Source organism: Hemitrygon akajei, chromosome 8 (genome assembly GCF_048418815.1).
Source record: "Hemitrygon akajei chromosome 8, sHemAka1.3, whole genome shotgun sequence".
Taxonomy (NCBI): Eukaryota; Metazoa; Chordata; class Chondrichthyes; order Myliobatiformes; family Dasyatidae; genus Hemitrygon; species Hemitrygon akajei.
In genome coordinates this window covers 93,643,690-93,663,031 of record NC_133131.1, presented here as the reverse complement: position 1 = coordinate 93,663,031, position 19,342 = coordinate 93,643,690, and the positions used below count along the sequence as shown (strand labels likewise).

The 19,342-nt window shown below is 41.4% G+C and overlaps 1 protein-coding gene across 1 annotated transcript in view; it reads right to left on the bottom strand.

Moving 5' to 3' along the window:
• The window catches only part of LOC140732058 (uncharacterized), a 178,875-nt gene that overhangs the window by 139,661 nt on the left and 19,872 nt on the right, over positions 1-19,342 (bottom strand). The window contains exon 2 of the mRNA XM_073054182.1: positions 9,429-9,586. Coding sequence (XP_072910283.1) covers positions 9,429-9,586 — 158 coding nt within the window. The remainder of the gene's footprint in view (positions 1-9,428; positions 9,587-19,342) is intronic.

The following is a 19,342-nucleotide window of genomic DNA, read 5'->3' as shown; positions in this document are numbered from 1 at the left end:
GCCCCTATACTTTCCTCCCAACACCTTAAAGTTATGACCCTGTATTAGTCATTTGCACCCCGAGGAAAAAGTCTTTGGCTATCTACTTGAGCTATGCCTCTTAACATCTTTGCTCACTTAACCTATCATCACTCATGCTCTCTAATCCAGGCTTTATCTTGGTAAATCTCCTCTGCACCCTCTAAAGCTTACTATAATAAGACAAGAAGAATAGTCAAAGTGTTTAATCAGTTTTATTTGTACTGCACCATTACCTCACAGATCTCGAATTCAATCCCCTGTCTAATGAAGGCTAACTCACCATATGCCTTCTTAACCACTCTATCAACTTGCACTGAAACTTTGAGGAATCTATGGAAGTGAACCCTAAGATTCCCCCGTTCCTCCACTCTGTTAAGAATCCTGTCATTAACCCTGAATTCTACCTTAAAGTTTGACCTTTCAAAGTAAATTAGTTTACACTTTTCAGGATTGAACTCCATCTGCCACTTTTCAGCCCAGCTTTGCATCCTGTCAATATCTCGTTGTAATGTATAACAACCTTTTACACCAGGGTTCCCAACCTGGGATCCACGGACCCCTCGGTTAATGGTAGAGGTCCTTGGCATAAAAAAGGTTGGGAACCCTTGTTCTACACGATCCAGAACACCAGCAACCTTTGCGCCATCTGCCAGACTTACTCACCCACCCTTCCATTTCTTCATCCAAGTAACTTACAAAAATCACAAAGAGCAGGGGTCCCAGAACAGATTCCCACAAAACAACACAAAGTACGTTCCATCCAATACTATCCTCTGCCTTCTGTGGGCACACTGACTTTGAATCCACACAGCCCTGTTTTCCTGCATCCCATGCCTTCTGAACTTCTGAATAAATCTACCATGGGGAACCTTATCAAATACCTTATTAAAATCCATATATACCGCATCCACTGCTCTGCCTTCATCGATATGTTTTGTCCTTTCCTCAAAGAATTCAATCAAGCTTGTGAAGCACAACTCATCCCTCACAAAGCCACATTGACGATCCATAATCAGACTATGCTTCTCCAAATGCTCTAAGAATCCCCTCCAATAGTTTGTCCACCAGTATTATCCCTATTACCTTTCTTGAACAGAGTAATAACATTTCCCATCTTCCAATCCTCTGGCACGACTCCTGTTGCCAATGAAGCACAAAGATCATCACCAAGAGAACATTAATTTCTTCCCTCATTTTTTGTAGTAACCTGGGGTATATATAGTCCAGCCCTGAGGACTAATCTATCCTAATGTCTTCCAAAAGTTCCAGTGCGTTCTCTTTCTTATTGTCAACATGCTCCATTATATTAGTCTGTTAATACTGACCTGACTGAAGCAAGGTATTCATTAAGGACCTTCCCTACCTCTTCTGACTCCAGGCGCATTGCCTCTTTTATCACTGATCGGTCCTACCCTCACTCTAGTCAACCCCCTCGTTTTCACATATGTGTAGAATGTTTTGAGGTTTCCTTAGTCCTACCTGGCAAGACCTTCTCATGTCCACTTCTAGCTCTTATAAGTCCTGTCTTAAGCTCCTTCCTGGCTACCTTGTAACTCTACAGAGCCTATCTTGCCCTTGCTTTTTTTAACCTTAAGCGTGCTTCTTTCTTCTTCTTGAAAAGAAGCTCCACCTCTCTTGACAACCATGGTTCTCCCACCATACTATCCTTTCCCTGCCTCAATGAAACATACTAATCCAGAGCCTCATGCAAGTGTTCTCTAAACAATGTCCACATTTTGGTTGTGCGTTTCCATGAGTATATCATTTCACAATTTACTCTCCCAAGTTCCAGCCTAATAGCATCATAATTCCCCCTCACACATTTAAATACTTTCCTATACCATCTGCTCCTATCCATCTCCAAGGCTGTGGCAAAGGTCAGGGAGTTGTGGTAACTGTCTCCAAAATGTTCACCCATTGAAAGATCTGTTGCCTGACAAGGTTCAATGCCTAGTACCAGATCCTGTATGGCCTCTCCTCTAGTCAGTCTGTCTACATATTGTGTCAGGTATCCTTCCCAGACATAACTAACAAATTCCACCCCATCTAAATCATTTGCATTGAGGAGCAGTCAATCAGTATTAGGGAAGCTGATCACCCATGATAACAATCCTGTTATTTTTGCACCTCTTCAAAAATCCGCCTACCAATCTGCCCCTCAGTGTCTATGCTGCTATTGCAGGTCTACAGAATACTCCCATTAGAGACATTCTCTCTTCCTGTTTCTAACTTTGACTTACACTGACTCAATAGGTGACCTCTCCAGAACGTCCTCCCTTTCTGCAGCTGATTACCAATGGCACTCCTCCACCTCTTTTACCTCCCTCCTGTCACTTTTGAAACATGTAAATCCTAGAATATCTAGGAGACATTCTTGTCCTTGTGACAGCCAAGTCTACATAAAGGCCACAACTTCGTAGTACCATGTACTGATCCATGCTCTAAGCTCATCACCCCTGTTCCTGATCCTTCTCCCGTTAAAATAGACTCATTTCAACCCATCCAACTCACTGAAATTATTCCCTTGCTACTGCCCATCCTTCCTCATAGTCTCTCTACAGAATGCATCTACCTTTCCAACAACTACCCCATTCTTTGACCTATCAGTCTGGTTCACATCCCTTTACTAAACTATTTTAAATCCATACCAACAGCTCTAGTGAACCTGCCACAAGGTTAATGGCCCCCTCCAGTCCAGGTGTAACCCATCGCTTTTGAACAGGTCATATCTGTCCCAGAAGAGATCCCAATGATCCATAAGTCTGAAACACTGCCACCTATACCAGTTATTTACCCACACATTTATTTGCCTGGTCATCCCAATCTTTCCCTCATGGTGCACAGCAGAGGCAGCAATCCAGAGATTACTAATATAGAGGTAATTCTTTTCAGCAAACTTCCTAGTTCTCTGTATTCTCTCTTCAGGACCTTATCCCTTTTCCTACCTATGTCATTGTACCAATATGTGCCTTGACATCTGGCTGCTCACACTCCCCCTAAAGAATGCTCTGGAACTGACCTGAAGGGTCACTGACCTTGGCACCTGGGAGGCAAAATTCTATCTGGGAGTCTCTTTCACATCCACATACTCTTCTGTCTGTTTCAGTAGCTATTGAATCCACGGTCACTACCACTCTCCTCTTCTGCCCCATTTCCTTTCTGAGCCACAGAGCCAGAGACCTGACTGCTGTGGCATTCATCTGCTGGTTCTCCCCCTGCCCCCTCAGCAGTACTGAGGGGAATGACTAGTACTGGCTACTTATCTCCTTTCCCTCTCTTTATGGTCACCATGTTACCCCTGTCCTGCACCTTTGGTGTAACTACCTCCATGTATCACCTGTCAATCAACCCCTCAGCCTCCTGAATGATCCCGAGTGTACCCAGCTCGAACTCCAGTTCGTTAACTCAGTCTTTAAGAATCTGCGGCTGCATGAACTTCTTGCAGGTGTGGTTGTCAGGGACACTGGAGGTCTCCCTGTTTTCCCACATCCAACTAGGAGCACCTCACTGTCCTGACTGGCATTCCTACTGCTCTAACTGCAATTAGAAAGAAAGAAACTTTAACTAGAAATTTACCTGAGCCTCTGCCTCTCCTCACTGAGCCATTTGTAACAAGATAGTTAAATTGATGGCACAATTAGAAATAAATGGGAATGATTTGACAGCCAAAGCAGACATGTTTACAAAGCCAAGAAACTGAACATTCCAAGACAAGAGATCATAGTAGATTAGGAAGAAAGCAAGAGGATGCGGTGTGATGCCATTGGAAGGGGAGATGGGGTGTTTTGCTTCAAGAAGAGTAGGTACTACGGCACTATTAAGAGGATGAAATAGTGCAGTGTGGGAAATTAACTTGACTCAGTAGATCAGCGTATAAAATCAATTCGGGTGAGTGCTGCTTCAAGAAGATGACATCTATCATCAGGGATCTCCGTCATCTGGGTCATGCCCATTGTGGCTGCTATTGTCAGGCAGGAGGTCCAGAAGCCTGAAGTCCCTCACCACCAAGTACAGGAACAGCCACTTCTCTACAACTACCAGGTTCTTTAACCAACCTGCAGAACCCTAACCTCACCTCAGTAATGGAATACTGCAGACCATCTCTTGCACTACTATGGACTTGTCTCTGTTTTCCTTTTGCACTACGGCCTTATTTTGGTACAGTTTTTTCCTTTCTTTCTTAATAGTCTTGTATAATTTATATATTGAAAATCTGGCTGAGTGATATCATGTCAACTCACTCAAGGTCTGCAAGACCAAGGAGCTGATTATAGACTTCAGGAGAAGGAAACCAGAGGTCCATGAGCCAGTCCTCTTCAGAAGATTGAAGGTGGGGAGGATTACAACTTTAAATTCTTAGGTGTTACTATTTTGAAGGACCTACACAGCACATAAGTACAATTACGAAGAAAGCACAGCAGCACCTCTAATTTCTTAGGAGCTTGTGTAGATCTGCATTAGGGTCCAAATCTTTGACATATTTCTATAAATGTGTAGTGGAGAGTATATTGACTGGCTGCATCACAGCATGGAATAGAAACACCACTGCCCTTAAACAGAAAATCCTACAAAAAATAATGGATACTTTGGCCCAGTCCATGACAATAAATCCCTAACAATCACTGAACACATCTACATCAAATGCTGTCACAGGAAAGCAGCATCCATCATCAGCAACCCCAAAGACCCAATACATGCTCTCTTCTCGTTGCTACAATTAGGAAGAAGGTACAAGAACTTCAGGACTCACACCAACAGGTTCAGGAACAGTTACTACCCCTCAACCATGAGGCTCTTAAACCAAAGGGGATAACTTCACTCAACTTCATTTGCCCATCATTAAAATGGTTCCATAACCAATGGACTCAACTGTCAAGGACTCTTCATCTCATGTTCTTGATATTTATAGCATATTTATTTATTATTATCTTTTCTTTATGCATTTACAGAGTTTGTTGTCTTCTACATTCTGGGTGAACTTCCAGATGGGCCGTCTTTCATTGATTCTGTTATAGTTATTATTCCATAGATTTGTCGAGTATGCCCACAAGGAAGAGTCTTAGGGTTATATATGGTGGCAGTAAATGTAGCTTGAAAATAACCTTTACTTTGAATGTTGTGTGTGTTGTCAATACCTACATGTCTGTGTTGCTGCAACATTCACATTTTTCATTGTACTTGAAGGATTGTACACATGGCAATAAAGTCAAGTTCATAATAAATAGTAAGAGAAAGAAGTCACTGGTGGGAATATATACTGATAAACAATTGCTATCAGGAAGAGGCACTTAGTTCCAGGTGCCTTCTCTACTTTACAGTAAGATCTTGGATGATCTTATTGTAACCTCAGCTCTGCATTCATGTTTACCTGTAGTGACATTTCACCCATTTGCTTATCTACTTCCCATTTTCTTAAAATATTCAAAGAATTTGCTTCCACCCCTCCTTGTCCAAGAACATAATTGGCATGCCATTTACCAACAGTTTAATATATCGTTGTAAGCACTGACCAATTTCTGGGCTTTTGTAACCGAAAAGTAGCCTTGTGGTCAGAATTTCTATTGGGAACATATTGGATAAACTGGCAGATTTCATGGAGGAAATAAACTTCCAGTTGAAGAGTAATGAAAGAAATGCTACAGAATAATAAAGTTTAGTCTGGAACAAGGGAAGAAGAAAAATTAAGCAGCTGAAAGTCCTAGATCTAGAGAGAAAAAAATGCATCATTGCATTGTTGAGAAAGAGATGTCTCCAGGTGGCTAAACTCATTTTGGTAGCAGACAAAAAGCAATCATACACAGTATATTAGTGACAGATCTACTGTATCAGGGGAATGGTTGGGAAGAAAGCAAGAAATTGATAGAAAATAAAATCCTAAAGGTAGAAGCAAGGAAACTATGAAATAGCTTATCGGAAGCAATGGGTATTGACAAACAGAGTGCTAGGATTGGGTAAGTTATCAAGGGAAATGAAAAATCTTTTGCGCAGAGATGGAGTGAAACTGTAAATCCCAGTGCAATTTGAACAATGTGAACTGAAAAAAAATTACGTTGTGACATATGAAACATGAGCAGTGAGACATCTGATATATGAAAGATTTTTTATGACTTAAATTATTGCATAAAAATTTTGCATTAATGTTACATGGGTTGAATTTGTAAGGGAAAGATAACTCCTGAATATATGTAAACACTTGTCATTCTAAAAACAAATAGCATTGTCATAATTGAAGTTATTGTATCGGTTAGCTATGCTTTAATTATTTCAATAACTTAGAATGAGATGTTTAGTTTTCTAAATTTAACAAGCTTTTATAATGCACTCAATTTAATGTTTTTATTTATAGTTTACAGGATAATGAAAATAGGATAATGAAAATATGGGGGAGATCTTAAATTGATTTTTTTTGCATCTATATTTACTTGGGAGATGGTCTAGAGTCTATAGAACTGAGGCAAAACAGCAGTGAGGTTGTATAGTAGTTATCAGAATGCTTTACAGTACCAGCCACTGGGGTTCAATTCCTACAGCTGTCAGGAGTTTGTACGTTTTCCAAGTAGCTGTGTATATTTCCTCCAGGTGCTCTGTTTTCCTCCCACAGTTTAAAAATGAACTGGTTGGTAGGTTAGCTGGTCATTGTAAATGGTCCCTTGACTGGAAATAGGCTAAGATCGAATTGGGGGTTTACTGGGCAGTGTGTCTCAAAGGGCCTACTCCACGCTGTAAGTCAATAAATAAATATGGATTACAGAATGGAGATGCTTGCTGACTTGGGGCAAACTAATCCACATTAGTCCCCAGAGACAGAGAGTGTGCCCTTGCATCTTATGGGAGGCTAGTGCAGAAATTGCAGGGACTCTGGCAGAGGTACTTAAAATGTCGTTAGCCACAGGGAAAGTGCCGGAGGACAGGAGGATAGCTAATGTTTCATGTTCAAGAAAAGCTGTAAGAATAAGCAAACAAACTACAGGCTGGTAAGTTTGACATCAGTGGTGGGTAAATCATTGTAAGGTATTCTAAAGGGAAATATCTGGATAGACAGGGTCTGATTAGGGATAGTCAACATGGTTTGTGTGTGGTCATGTCTAACCAATCTTGTAGAGTTTTTTGAGGTTATCAGGAAAGTTAATGAAGGAAAGGCAGTGAATGCTATCTTCATGGACTTTAGCAAAGCCCCACATTGGAGGCTGGTCAAGAGATCTTGTTCACTTGATATTCAGGGTGATGTAGTAAACTGATTTGATACTGGCTTAGTGGGAGAGTAGCCAGACAGTGGTAGTAGATGGTTGCCCTTCTGACTGGAGATCTGTGACTAGTGGTGTGCCACAGGGACCAGTGCTGGATCTGCTTTTCATTTGTATCAGTGATCTAGATAATAACGTGGTAAACAGGATTAGCAAATTTGTGGATGACCCCAAGACTGGGATGGAATGGATAGTGAGAAAGGCTATGAAAGCTTGAGACCAGGTGGAAAATTGGCCTGGGAAATTGCAGATGGACTTTATTCCCTGGAGCATAGGAGAATGAGGGGAGAATTGGTAGAGGTATATAAAATTGAGGGTAATAGATAGGGTTAATGCAAGCTGACTTATTCTACTGAGGTTGGGTGAGACTAGAACTAGAGGTCATAGGTTAAAGGTGAAAATGAAATATTTAAGGGGAACTTGGGGAAACCTTCACTCAGGGACCAGTGGGAGTGTGGAACAAGCTGCCAGTGGAAGTGACGGATGCGGATTCAATGGCAACATTTAAGGGGAGTTTAGATAAGTACATAGATGGGAGGGGTACGCAGGACTAAGGACAAAGTGCAAGTCAATGGGACTGGGTAGAATATCAGTTTGGTATGGACTAGGTAGGTCGAAGAGGGTTAGTTACACCCAAGGTGCAAACCACAGGTAACTAGGTGATCAGCAAGAGAGGGATAGGGGATAGGCAGGCAATGCAGAGAACCCCTGTGGCAACAGGTATACCATTTTGGGTACTGTTGGGGAGATGATCTGGCAGAGGAAAGTTACAGTGGTCAGATCTCTGGTACCGAGTGTGGCTCTGTGGGTCAGAAGGACATGGAGGACTGAGAGCAGTGCAGTAGGGATAGGGGATTCCATAGTTAGAGGAGCAGACAGGAGATTCTGTGGAGGTGAAAGAGACGTCTGGATGACATGATGCCTCTCAGGTGCAAGTTTCAGGGATGACTCGGATCGAGTCCACAGCGTTCTAAAGAGGGAGAGTAAGCAAGCGGAAGTTGTGGTACATATTGGTACCAACGACATAGGCAGGAAAAGGGAGGAATTCCTGAAGAAAGAATATAGGGATTTAGGCAGAAAGCTAAAAAGCAGGATCGCCAGGGTAGTAATCCCTGGACTGCTGCCTGTGCCACGAGCCAGTGGGGGTAAGAATAGGATGATTTGGCAGATGAATACATGGCTGATGAATTGGTTTAGGGGTCAAGTTTCAGATTTCTGGATCAGTAGGATCTCTTCTGGGGAAGGGATGACCAGCACAAAATGGACAGCTTTGGGCCGATGCTTTCTGGAATTTAGAAGAATGCAGGAGATCTCAAAGAAACCAACTGAACGTTGAAAGGACTAGATGAGGTGGATATGGACAGGCTGTTTCCTGTAGTGGGGGTATCCACAACTACAAGGCATAGCCTCACAATTCAAGGGTGAGCTTTTAGAACAGAGATAAGAAGGACTTACTTTAACCAGACAGCAGTGATGCTGTGGAATGCCCTGCCACACACAGCGGTAGAGGCCAAGTCCATGTGTATATTTAAGGCGGAAGTTGATAGTTTCCTGATTGGTCAGGGCATCAAAGGATAAGGCGAGAAGGTAGGTGTATGGGGTTAAGTGGGATCCAGAATCAGCCATGATGGAATGGCAGAGTAGACTCGATGGGCTGAATGGCCTAATTCTGCTTCTATGTCTTATGCTCAGATGGATGGTTACACCTGAACCCAAGAGGGAGCAGGTTTGCTAAAGCTGTTGGGGAGGGTTTAAATTAATTCAGAATAGAAGGATGTCCATTTAGAACAGAGGTGAGGAGGAATTTTTTTTAGCCAGAGTGTAGTGAATCTGTGGAATTCATTTCTACAGACAGCTGAGGAGGCTAAGTCATTGAGTATATTTAAAGCAGAGGCTGATAGTTTCTTGATTAGTCATGGCATCAAAGGTTATGGGAGAAGGCAGGAGAACGGGGTTGAGAGGGATAATGAATCAGTCATGATAGAACGGCAGGGCAGACTGGCCTAACTCTGCTCCTACAGTATGTCTTATGGTCTGTATCTGTGCTGTAGTGCTCTATGACTCTTAAAAAGTTGAAAATGTCAAAATCTTTCAATTATTTTAGTGCCAAATAATTATGAACATTCAACATAAGCACTTCAGTCCATAAAGTATTTGTTATACCTGCTGAAGTGAAAACGACTTGAGAGAATCCACAGTTGAGCCCCTGACATCTCCAGGAATAGAAGACAGTAGGGATCCAGTTACCCAGAGCGAACACAGGAATCGGTACAAAATGAAGTCGAGAAAGCAAGTCCTTAATTCTCTCGATATCCTTCACTCTGTGGTTAATACAACAATGCTAAGAATGTAGTCATCATGTATTGGTAATTTGATCAGGCTGAAAAGTTTTGTTATTACATTGAACGGCCATTTTACACTTTTTAAACAGTAAAATATACATATAAGCTAAATGAAAAATCTTAATAACAACAATTAAGTGACAAAATAGCAAATCTATGTAATTAATTATTTTAACAATTATTCCAGGATTTGGATTGTTAGCAAAGTAAAACAGAAACAAACATACATTGACTGGGAAACGGAGAAGAACATAAAGCACAAAGGATGTACACGGACAACAGGTACACAGCATTCATATTTCCAGTAACTTTAGCTGCAGACGAAATTGCCATCATCTTGCCAAGAAACATTTTGTGAAAATGTGTAAGGTGAGAGGTAGGATAAATAAAGCAGAATTGTTAATCAAGCTTATTTTTGAACTTGGTGGGAGTTCTTTCCCCTGTATATTTCTTCATTATCCATCCACCAAGCAAATACATGTAAGAAACTTTACAATAAATCATTAGACAATTAAGAAAACAGAAAATCTTAACAATTCTGCATCCGCAACAGAAGGATTTTATATGGTTCTTTTTATTTGTAAACCCAACAGTCATTTCAAGACACCAAAACAGTTCCAGTGTTATTGATATAGGTACAGAATGCAATATAGTATATCATTCCAACTGGGACAAAAAATAACTTATTCTCACTAAAATAACATGATTGCACTGATGTTCCAAAATACATGTACGATGTTTAGGGCCTATATCAACAACCAAATTATTTTAAATTCCAGAACCAAGGCAATTAACAATAATCTCCTTCATGGCATGATGGTTAACACTGTATTTTTTCTATCATATCCCTTTTCATATCTGCCTTTCCATTCAATTGTTCTGATCTTTCCCTCTTTGTAAATAGACTTTGCTCTAATCTGTGTGTAATGAAGTCCTAGATGAATATTTTTCTTTTTATAAAGAAAATGGAATTTATTGCAACAAAGTATCTGCTGGAAGAACTCAGAGAGGTGAGCAACATCAGTGGGTGGAAAGAAAATGTTGATGTTTTGAGTCAAAACCCTGCATCAGTCCCAATCCATCTTAGCTTTCTCAAATATTGAGGAAAGGTGTCTGGAACGGAAGATGAGGAAATCTTCATTCCCATCAGAAGTGGAACACATTCTAAGATCGAGAAGAATTGGTGGAAAGATATTATTGTTCCCATTTTATTTGAGGGAACTACAGTGTTCCAACATAAAAAAAAACTGGGGAGCAGGAGTCTCAAAAGCTACTCCTGTCCCTTCCAGAGGTTTCCAACCTGAGGTCCACGGACCCTTTGCTTATTGGTATTCATCCATGGCATAAAAAAGGTTGGGAACCCCTGCTTTAGGCCAGCTCAAAACACCACATCCTTCCCAAGACATTCCTAATAATCAGATTGCTAATGGGTCCTTACCCTTTTGTTTTTCCATCAATTATTTATCTCCATTGCTTTTCTCATTGCTAAAAAAACACCAAGCTAATGTATATGCCTGAAAGCAGTTAATGACAAATTTGCTTCTCCCTAAAACTAATGCAAATAAGAATCCTGTGGAATTTCCAAAAATGTGAAAGTAAAAATGCTATGACTATAAAACTGTGCTTGATACAGTATGGAAATAGTATTGCATTCAAATTAAAAAGTATGTTGAATTCATCAGGACTGAAACATTGAATGCAGAATCAGGAAAATCAGGGGAACTGTAGAGACAAAAGAACATGACAGTCAGTATGAGGAAAAGGAGGAATTTACATCAATTTGTAGCCATGAATCAAAGAGTGATCTTGCTATACAAGACAAATGTGAGCATACATCTCTGTTATCAGAAAACTATTTCTCTGAGATATCCTCACAGAATCTGTTGAATGTGGAGACAAACAAGCAGAGGTGGAAATCTGCAAGACTATGACCAATTTAACTCAACTTAATTAAAAGCAACTGAGATCTGGTAGTTTATGGAAGGCACAAAACATAGCAAAAGTGACAAGGATCACACACAAAGCCTGAAATAAAGTTATCATAGGTACCAGAAAATGAGTAAGCGATCTGTCTCAAAACACATTGAAGTATTGTCAAATTGTTTGACCTCGACCTAATTGTTTCTAATAATGGAGCTCTTAACAGGAATTAACTAGTTGCAGGCGGAGCTGGACAAGATGGAAGATACAATAAATTTATAGCATTATGGGATCAGTACCAGGATCAGGACAAATAGCAAGTCTCTTCAACATGATGGAGGATGGTTTAACATTGATGGTGTGTCTCAACATGTATTCATCCAAGCACCAACGATTCGACTTTGGGGAGGATATCATTTAATGCAGTGGTCTTCACTTGATTTGGAGGATTTGTTGAAGGTGGCAGAGGAGGAAAGAAGTAATAAAAGCTGCAAGTCATAAATGAATAGTCATGGAGCCATACAGTGCACAGAAACAGGCTCTTCAGCCCAACTGATCCATGTGGACCACAGCAGCCTCCCTGCTAGTCCCAGTTACCTGCAATTGGCCCATAACATAAGAAATAGGAGCAGGAATAGGCCTTCTGGCCTGTTGAGCCTGTTCCACCATTCAATAAGATCATGGATGATCTGGCCATAAACTCATCTCCACAAACCCGTCTTTTCCTCATCACCCTTAATTTCCCTACTATGCAAACCCATCATGCCCTTCCCCTCCATGTACTTATTCAAATGCCTCTTAAATGTTGCCATGGTATCCACCTCAACCACTTCTTCTGGCAGTTCATTCCAAGTTCTCACTACCCTCTGTGTAAAGAAACTACCTCTCAGGTATCTTTTAAATCTCTTTCCTCTTATATTGTTCGTGTCCCATCTAATTCTAGACTTCCCAACTCTGAGGGAGAAACTATGACCATCTATCTTATCCTTCTCATGATTTTAAACTACTAAGAGGTCACCCCTAAATCTCCTCCACTCCTGGGAATAAGTACCCATCATGGCCGATCTCTGCCTCTAACTCAGGCCATCTAGTCCAGGCAAAATCCTCATAAATCTCTTCTGCACCCTCTCCAGCTTGACAATCAGAGGATAACTGAAACTGTACACAATTCTGAAAATGCAGTTACACCAATGACTTCCATAACTGCAACATATTGTCCCGACTCATAAACATAATGGTCTGACTGATGAAGGCCAGCATGCTAAACGCTTCCTTCACTACCCTGCCTATTGTATAACACATTTCAGCAAACTGTGCACTTGTACTGCCAGGTCCCTCTGTTCTACAACACTCATCAGTGCCCTGCTAGTCACTGTGTAGGTCCTATCTTGGTTTGAATGTCCAAAATCTTCATTCAGAGTCACCTAAGTTGAAATCCATCACCCTTCCTACCATCAGGATAATTCTGAATTCATCTTGCTAGCTCCCCCTGAATCCATGAGTCCTAACCTTGACAAAGTCCAAATGAACAACATCCACTACCCTACCATTATACATTTCCTTATACCTCTTCCAAAAACCATAAGATTCCTCGGACATGACCTCCTATGAACAAAACCATGCTGACTATCCCTAATTAAGCTTTAACTATCCAAGTGATGGTCGATCTTGTCCCTCAAAATTCCCTCCAGTAATATTCTTACAACTGAAGTCAGGATCATCAGCCTGTAGATATCTGGCCTGTCATATTCCTTTGAACAACTGAAAAACATTAATTAGTGTTCAGTCCGCTGGAACTTTGCCAGTGGCTAATAACAAAATAATTATCTCTATAAGGGTTTTCACGATTTCCTGCCTGGCCTGGGGTGCACTTGATCAGGACCTGAGGGTTTGCTCATCGTAACGTGCTTCAAAGCTGCAAATACCTCCTTCCCCATAATATATATGTGTTCCAAGACCTCTCTACTTATTACCTTCATTTTCTTGGCATCAGGAAAAATACACATTAAAAATCTTGGCCATTCCTTACAGCTCCAGGCATAAGTCTTTAAGAGGACCCAGTCTCTTCCTAGTCACTCTTTTACAGTTAATATAACTGAAGAACCTCTTAGGATTATCTTTAACCCTGCCTGTCTAATCCATCTCATACCCTCTTTTTGCCCCCCCTCCCCAAGATCCTGAATCTCAGGGCGACTAATAGTGTATGTACTTCTTTCAACTTCCCTCTTAAGCTTTTTATATATTTGTCAAGGAATTTATTTAAATCATGTTGACCAAGAGTGATGTATGCCTTCCTCTTTTTCTTGACTAGAGGCTCGATATTTCTCATCAGCCAGGATTTCCTGAACTTGGTAAGCCTACCCTTCAACCCAGTGTGAACATATTTTCCCTAGACTCTTGTGTTATGACCTCGGCCCCCTCCTTTGTGAGAATCGCAAGAGCCCTAGTCAAGGGGGCGTCAACTGACCCAAGAGAGGGAGACGTGCGGAAGACCACGTTCTCCCGAGAAGCAGAATAAAGGCGACATTGACTATTGTCTCATGGAGACCACGTGAAAAGCCCTCGGGCAAAGTGGGCTGGTTGAGAGAGAGATCGCATCACCTGCAACCTGATTGACACCTGCGATCCCGTGAAGAAGTATAAAGGAGGGTCTGAGGGGGGGACAACCCTCAGACGCACCAAGGAGACACCAAGGAAGCACGATACCGATTCCCGTGGGAGCGGGAAGCCATTTTGAAGGAAGCCACGTGCGTTAGATTCCAAATTTTGAATCTGTGGCTAGAACCAACAGAAGACCGCTTTTAAATAACAACGGGGAAGCCTGCTCCCCTGATTCCAAGGATTTGCTCTGTAAAGACAACGGGCAAGTGTTTATCCTTTCTCAACCATCTCTCTCTCTCCACAACGTGAAACCCCAGTGGTTCCCAAAAGGGAAAAGCCTGCAAACTTCTGAGTGACTCTTTATATTTCAATTGGACTCAGTATTATCCCCTAGACAACTATAGAGCTTATTTCTGATTGATTATTATTACACCGGTGTTTTAGATTGAGTTTTGACGATGTTTATGATCTGAATGTTTTGTATTAACCATACGTTTGTGCCCCTTTTTGAATAAAACGTTCGAAAATAGTAGCATCTGACTTAGCTGATCCCGCTATCTTTGCTGGTAAGTTACCTGGTTACGAGGTTACGTAACACTTGATATAACACTTTTAAAAGCCTTCCACTTGCCAGCTGTTCCTTTGCCTTTAAATAGAATCTCCCATTCGACCCCACCTAGATACTGCCCTCAAAACTGGCCTTGTTCCAGTTCAGGAATTTAACATGTGGACCTGTTCTATCATTTTTCCAAAACTATTTCAAAACTAAAATAATTGTGATCACTGGACCTAACATGTTCCCCAAATGTCAGTGCAGTTACTTAGCCTGCCTTGTTCCCAAACAGGAGGTACAATACCATTCATTCTTGAGTAGGTTCCTCTATATACTGTGTGACATCACTAACTGAAACACACCACAAAAATTTCCCCTCCACATCCTTTAGACTCTGCATGGCCAGTCAATACTGGAAAAATTGAAATTTCCCACTAGCACTTCTCTACTTTTCTCATAACTACATCAAGTTCCTACTGACCACTGGGGGGTCCATTATATAACCTTCTAAAGCGACCATTCCTTCTTACTTCTAATTTCTACCCAAATGGTATTGTTAGATAATCCCAAGAATATAGTCTCTAAGCACAGCTGCTATGTCCTCTTTACTAAAAAGGCAACACCCCCTCCACGCCAATCTGTTATTTCAATATCTGCAAACATTAAGTTGCTCATCCTGCCTTTCTCTCCTCTGTAATATCCCAGTCCCTAGGGACAATTCACATCTTCAGTTTGTCTGCTTATCTGCTGAAGTACATGCATTGATATAGATGTGATTTAAAGCATGGCTACTATCTGTCCTAATACCGTAAACATGGCTACACTGCTTGCTGGGCTTATGCTCTTTGGATGCTGTACATACCCATCTTCTCAATGATTTCACTCTCTCAAGTCCTACCCCCAGCTAACATAGATTAAATCCTTTCTGGTCACAAAAGCAAACTTCACTGCTGGTATACTGATCACATGCAACACATCTATCTTGTACAGGTCTCGTTCCTGTCCATCTCCCTATGTGGCTATCGCCCTTTAAATTCCAAGAGCCTAAAATTTACCAGAAAATCCTCTGAGTTCTTTACTTGAATATAATCATTTACATTATTTTTATTTTACAACTGATGGTAGTTTTCAAACTATCCGCTGTATATTTTTCTCAAGATTCAATTCATTTGTCCCAGATCAATACCTGTAAGTTTCCACAATACCAGTGTTAGGCTGATAGTACTTGTCTGATTTATCTTACACTCCTTCCTGAACAAAAAAAAAAATCTAGCAACTGCAACCCACCAATCTGCTGGCATTATGATCATACAGAAATTTTCACCCTCGGTTCCCTCTACAAACTAGAATGGATTCTACCTGGCTGGGTAAGTACACTTGGAGAACAGGTCAAGTAATAAAAACTATGAAGTGCTAGAACATATGCAGACAAGCCTTTCTTTACAACAATTATCCAAGTTTGCTCAACAAGCAACACCAAATTTAATCAATTTTTCTCTGTATGAACCAGTCTAGATACCCCCATGGGGAAAAGACATCCCATTAATGGCTAAATGCCATAACTGCTGAATGATTTCTCAGAACCACAAAAAGAAGCAACAGTAGCACACCACATCCTCCCTCTTTGTTTCAAGATAATGCTGCATTTGCAATCTAAATGCCAAATAAACTTACCACAGGCTAGTGCAGACGGGAAGGGGGGGAGAGGAGGCACGCTGTGATGATAGGGGATTAGTCAGTTAGGGGAATAGACAGGAGGTACTGTGGGCAAGAACGAGATTCCCAGATGGTAAGTTGCATCCTGGCCGTCAGGGTCCAGAATAACTTGGATCGAATCCTCAGCATTCTTTAGGGGGAGGGTGAACAGCCAGTTGTTATAGTCCATGTAGGTGTCAATGACATGGGTAGGATGAATGGCAAGATCTGCAAAGGGAGTTCAGGGAGTTAGGTGCTAAGTTAAAGGGCAGGGTCTCCAGGGTTGTGACCTCAGGACTGCTACCAGTGCCATGTGCTAGTGAGGCGAAAACTAGGAAGATTACACAGTTTAATACATGGCTAAGGAGTTGGTGTAGGAGGGAGGCCATAAGATTTTTGGATCATTGAGTTTTATTTCAGCGAATATATGACCTGTACAAAAGGGATGGTTTGTACCTGAACTAGAGGGGGCTAATATCCTAGTGGGAAGGTTAGTTAAAGTTGCACAGTGGGTTTTAAACTAGAGTTACAGAGAGATGGAAATCAGAGAGCCAGAACAGTTAGTTGAGAGGTCGTGGAGGCTGTTGTTGGAAAGACCACAGAAAAAGTTAGGAATCAAAAGGTTGAGCATGGTACGATAAAATTGAAAAGGGTGAATACAAGACTGAAGGTGTTATATCTGAATGCAAGCAGTATACAGAATAAGGTAGATGAATTTGCAGCATAGTTGAAGATTGGCAGGTATGATGTTGTAGGAATCACGGAATCATGAGTGAAAGATTATAGCTGGAAGCTTAATCTCTAAGGATACACATTGTGTTGAACGGATAATCAGGAAGGCAGAGGGGGTGGAGTTCTGTTGGTAAAAAAAAATGAACTCATATCATTAGAAAGAGGTGACATAGGGTCAGAAGGTTTTGAATCATTGTGGCTAGAGCTAAGGAACTACAAGGGCAAAAAGACCTTGATGTGAGTTGTGTATAAACCTTCAAATGGTAGTAAGGATATGGCCTACAAATTACAATGGGAGATAGAAAATGCATGCCAAAAGGGCAATGTTACAATAGTCATGGGAGATTTCAACATGCAGGTAGATTGGAAAAATCAGGTTGGTGCTGGATTACAGGAGGGAGAATTTCTAGATTGCCTACGAGATGGCTTTTTAGAGCAGATCATGGATGAGCCCACTAGAGGATCACCTAGTTTGGATTGGGTGTTGTGCAATGAACCAGAATTGATTAGAGAGCTTAAGGTAAATGAACCCTTAGGAAAAAGTGATCATAATATGATTGAATTCACCCTGAAATATAAGAAGGAGAAGCAGAAGTCAGACGTATCAGTTTAGCATTGGAGTAAAGGGAATTACAGAGGCGTAAGAGAGGAGTCTGCCTGAATTGATTGGTAAAGAACATTGGCAGGGATGGCAGCAGAGCAGCAATGGCTGGAATTTCTGGAAGCAATTGTATTCAATTCTGGTCACCTCATTATAGGAAGGATGTGGAAGCTATGGAGAGGGTGCAGAGGAGATTTACCAGGATGTTGCCTGGTTTGGAGAACAAGTCATATGAAGCAAGGCTAGCAGAGCTGGGACTTTTCTCTTTGGAGCGTAGAAGAATGAGAGGGGACTTGATAGAGGTCTACAAGATTATGAGAGGCATAGATAGGGTGGATAGTCAGTACCTGTTTCCCAGGGCACCAATAGCAAACACCAGAGGGCATATGTACAAAATTAAGGGAGGGAAGTTTAGGGGAGGCATCAGGGGTAAGTTTTTTTACACAGAGGGTTGTGAGTGTCTAGAATGACTTGCCAGGGATGGTGGTGGTAGCTAAAACATTAGGGGTATTTAAGAGCCTCTTGGACAGGCACATGGATGAAAGAAAAATGGAGGTTTATGCGGTAGTGTGGGTTTAGTACTTTTTTTAAGGATTATATGGGTCGGCACAACATGGAGGGCTGAAGGGCCTGTACTGTACTGTAGTGTTCTATGGGAGCAATTCGGAGAGCACAGGATATATACATCCCAAAGAGGAGGAAGTATTCTAATGGGGGACAATAAAATACTAAATGAACTGAGTAAGTATTTTGCAGCAGTCTTCACTGTGAAAGGCATTAGCAGTGTGGTGTAAGTTCCAGATGTCAGAGGGGCATGAACCGTGTGAAGTTACCATAAATAGAGAGCAGGTTCTTGGGAAACTGAAAGGTTTGAAGGTAGATAAGTCACCTGGACCAGGTGGTGTGCACCTCAGAGTTCTGAAAGAGGTGGCTGAAGAGATTGTGGAGGCATTAGTAATGATCTTTCAAGAATCCCAAGAATCCCTAGATTCCGGAATGGTTCTGAAAGACACTTGCGAAAATTACAAATGTCACTACCACTTTCCAAGAAGGAAGAGAGGCAGAAAAAAGGAAACTACAGGCCAGTTAGTCTGACCTCGGTGGTTGGGAAGTTGTTGGAGTCGATTATTAAGGATGAGGTCTCAGAGCATTTGAAGGCACATGATAAAACAAGCCATAGACAAAATCTTGACTGACAAATCTGTTAGAATTCTTTGAAGAAGTAACATGCAGGATGGACAAAGGAGAATTGGTTGATGTTGTGTACTTGGATTTTCAGAAGGCATTTGATAAGGTGCCACACATGAGGCTGCTTAACAAGCTACAAGCCCATGGTATTACAGGAAGATTTAGCATGAACAAAGCACTGATTCATTGGCAGGAAGCAAAGAGTGGGAATAAAGGGAGCCTTTCTGACTGGCTGCCAGCGACTACTGGTGTTCCATGGGGGCCTGTGGTGGGACCCATTCCTTTTACATTATATGTCAATGATTTGGACGATGGACTTGGTGGCTTTGTTGCAAAGTTTGCAGATGATATGAAGATAGGGGAGGGGCATTTCGCTTTGTGGAAGTAGAGAGGCTACAGCAGGACTTAGACAGATTAGGAAAATAGGCAAAGAAATGGCAGATGG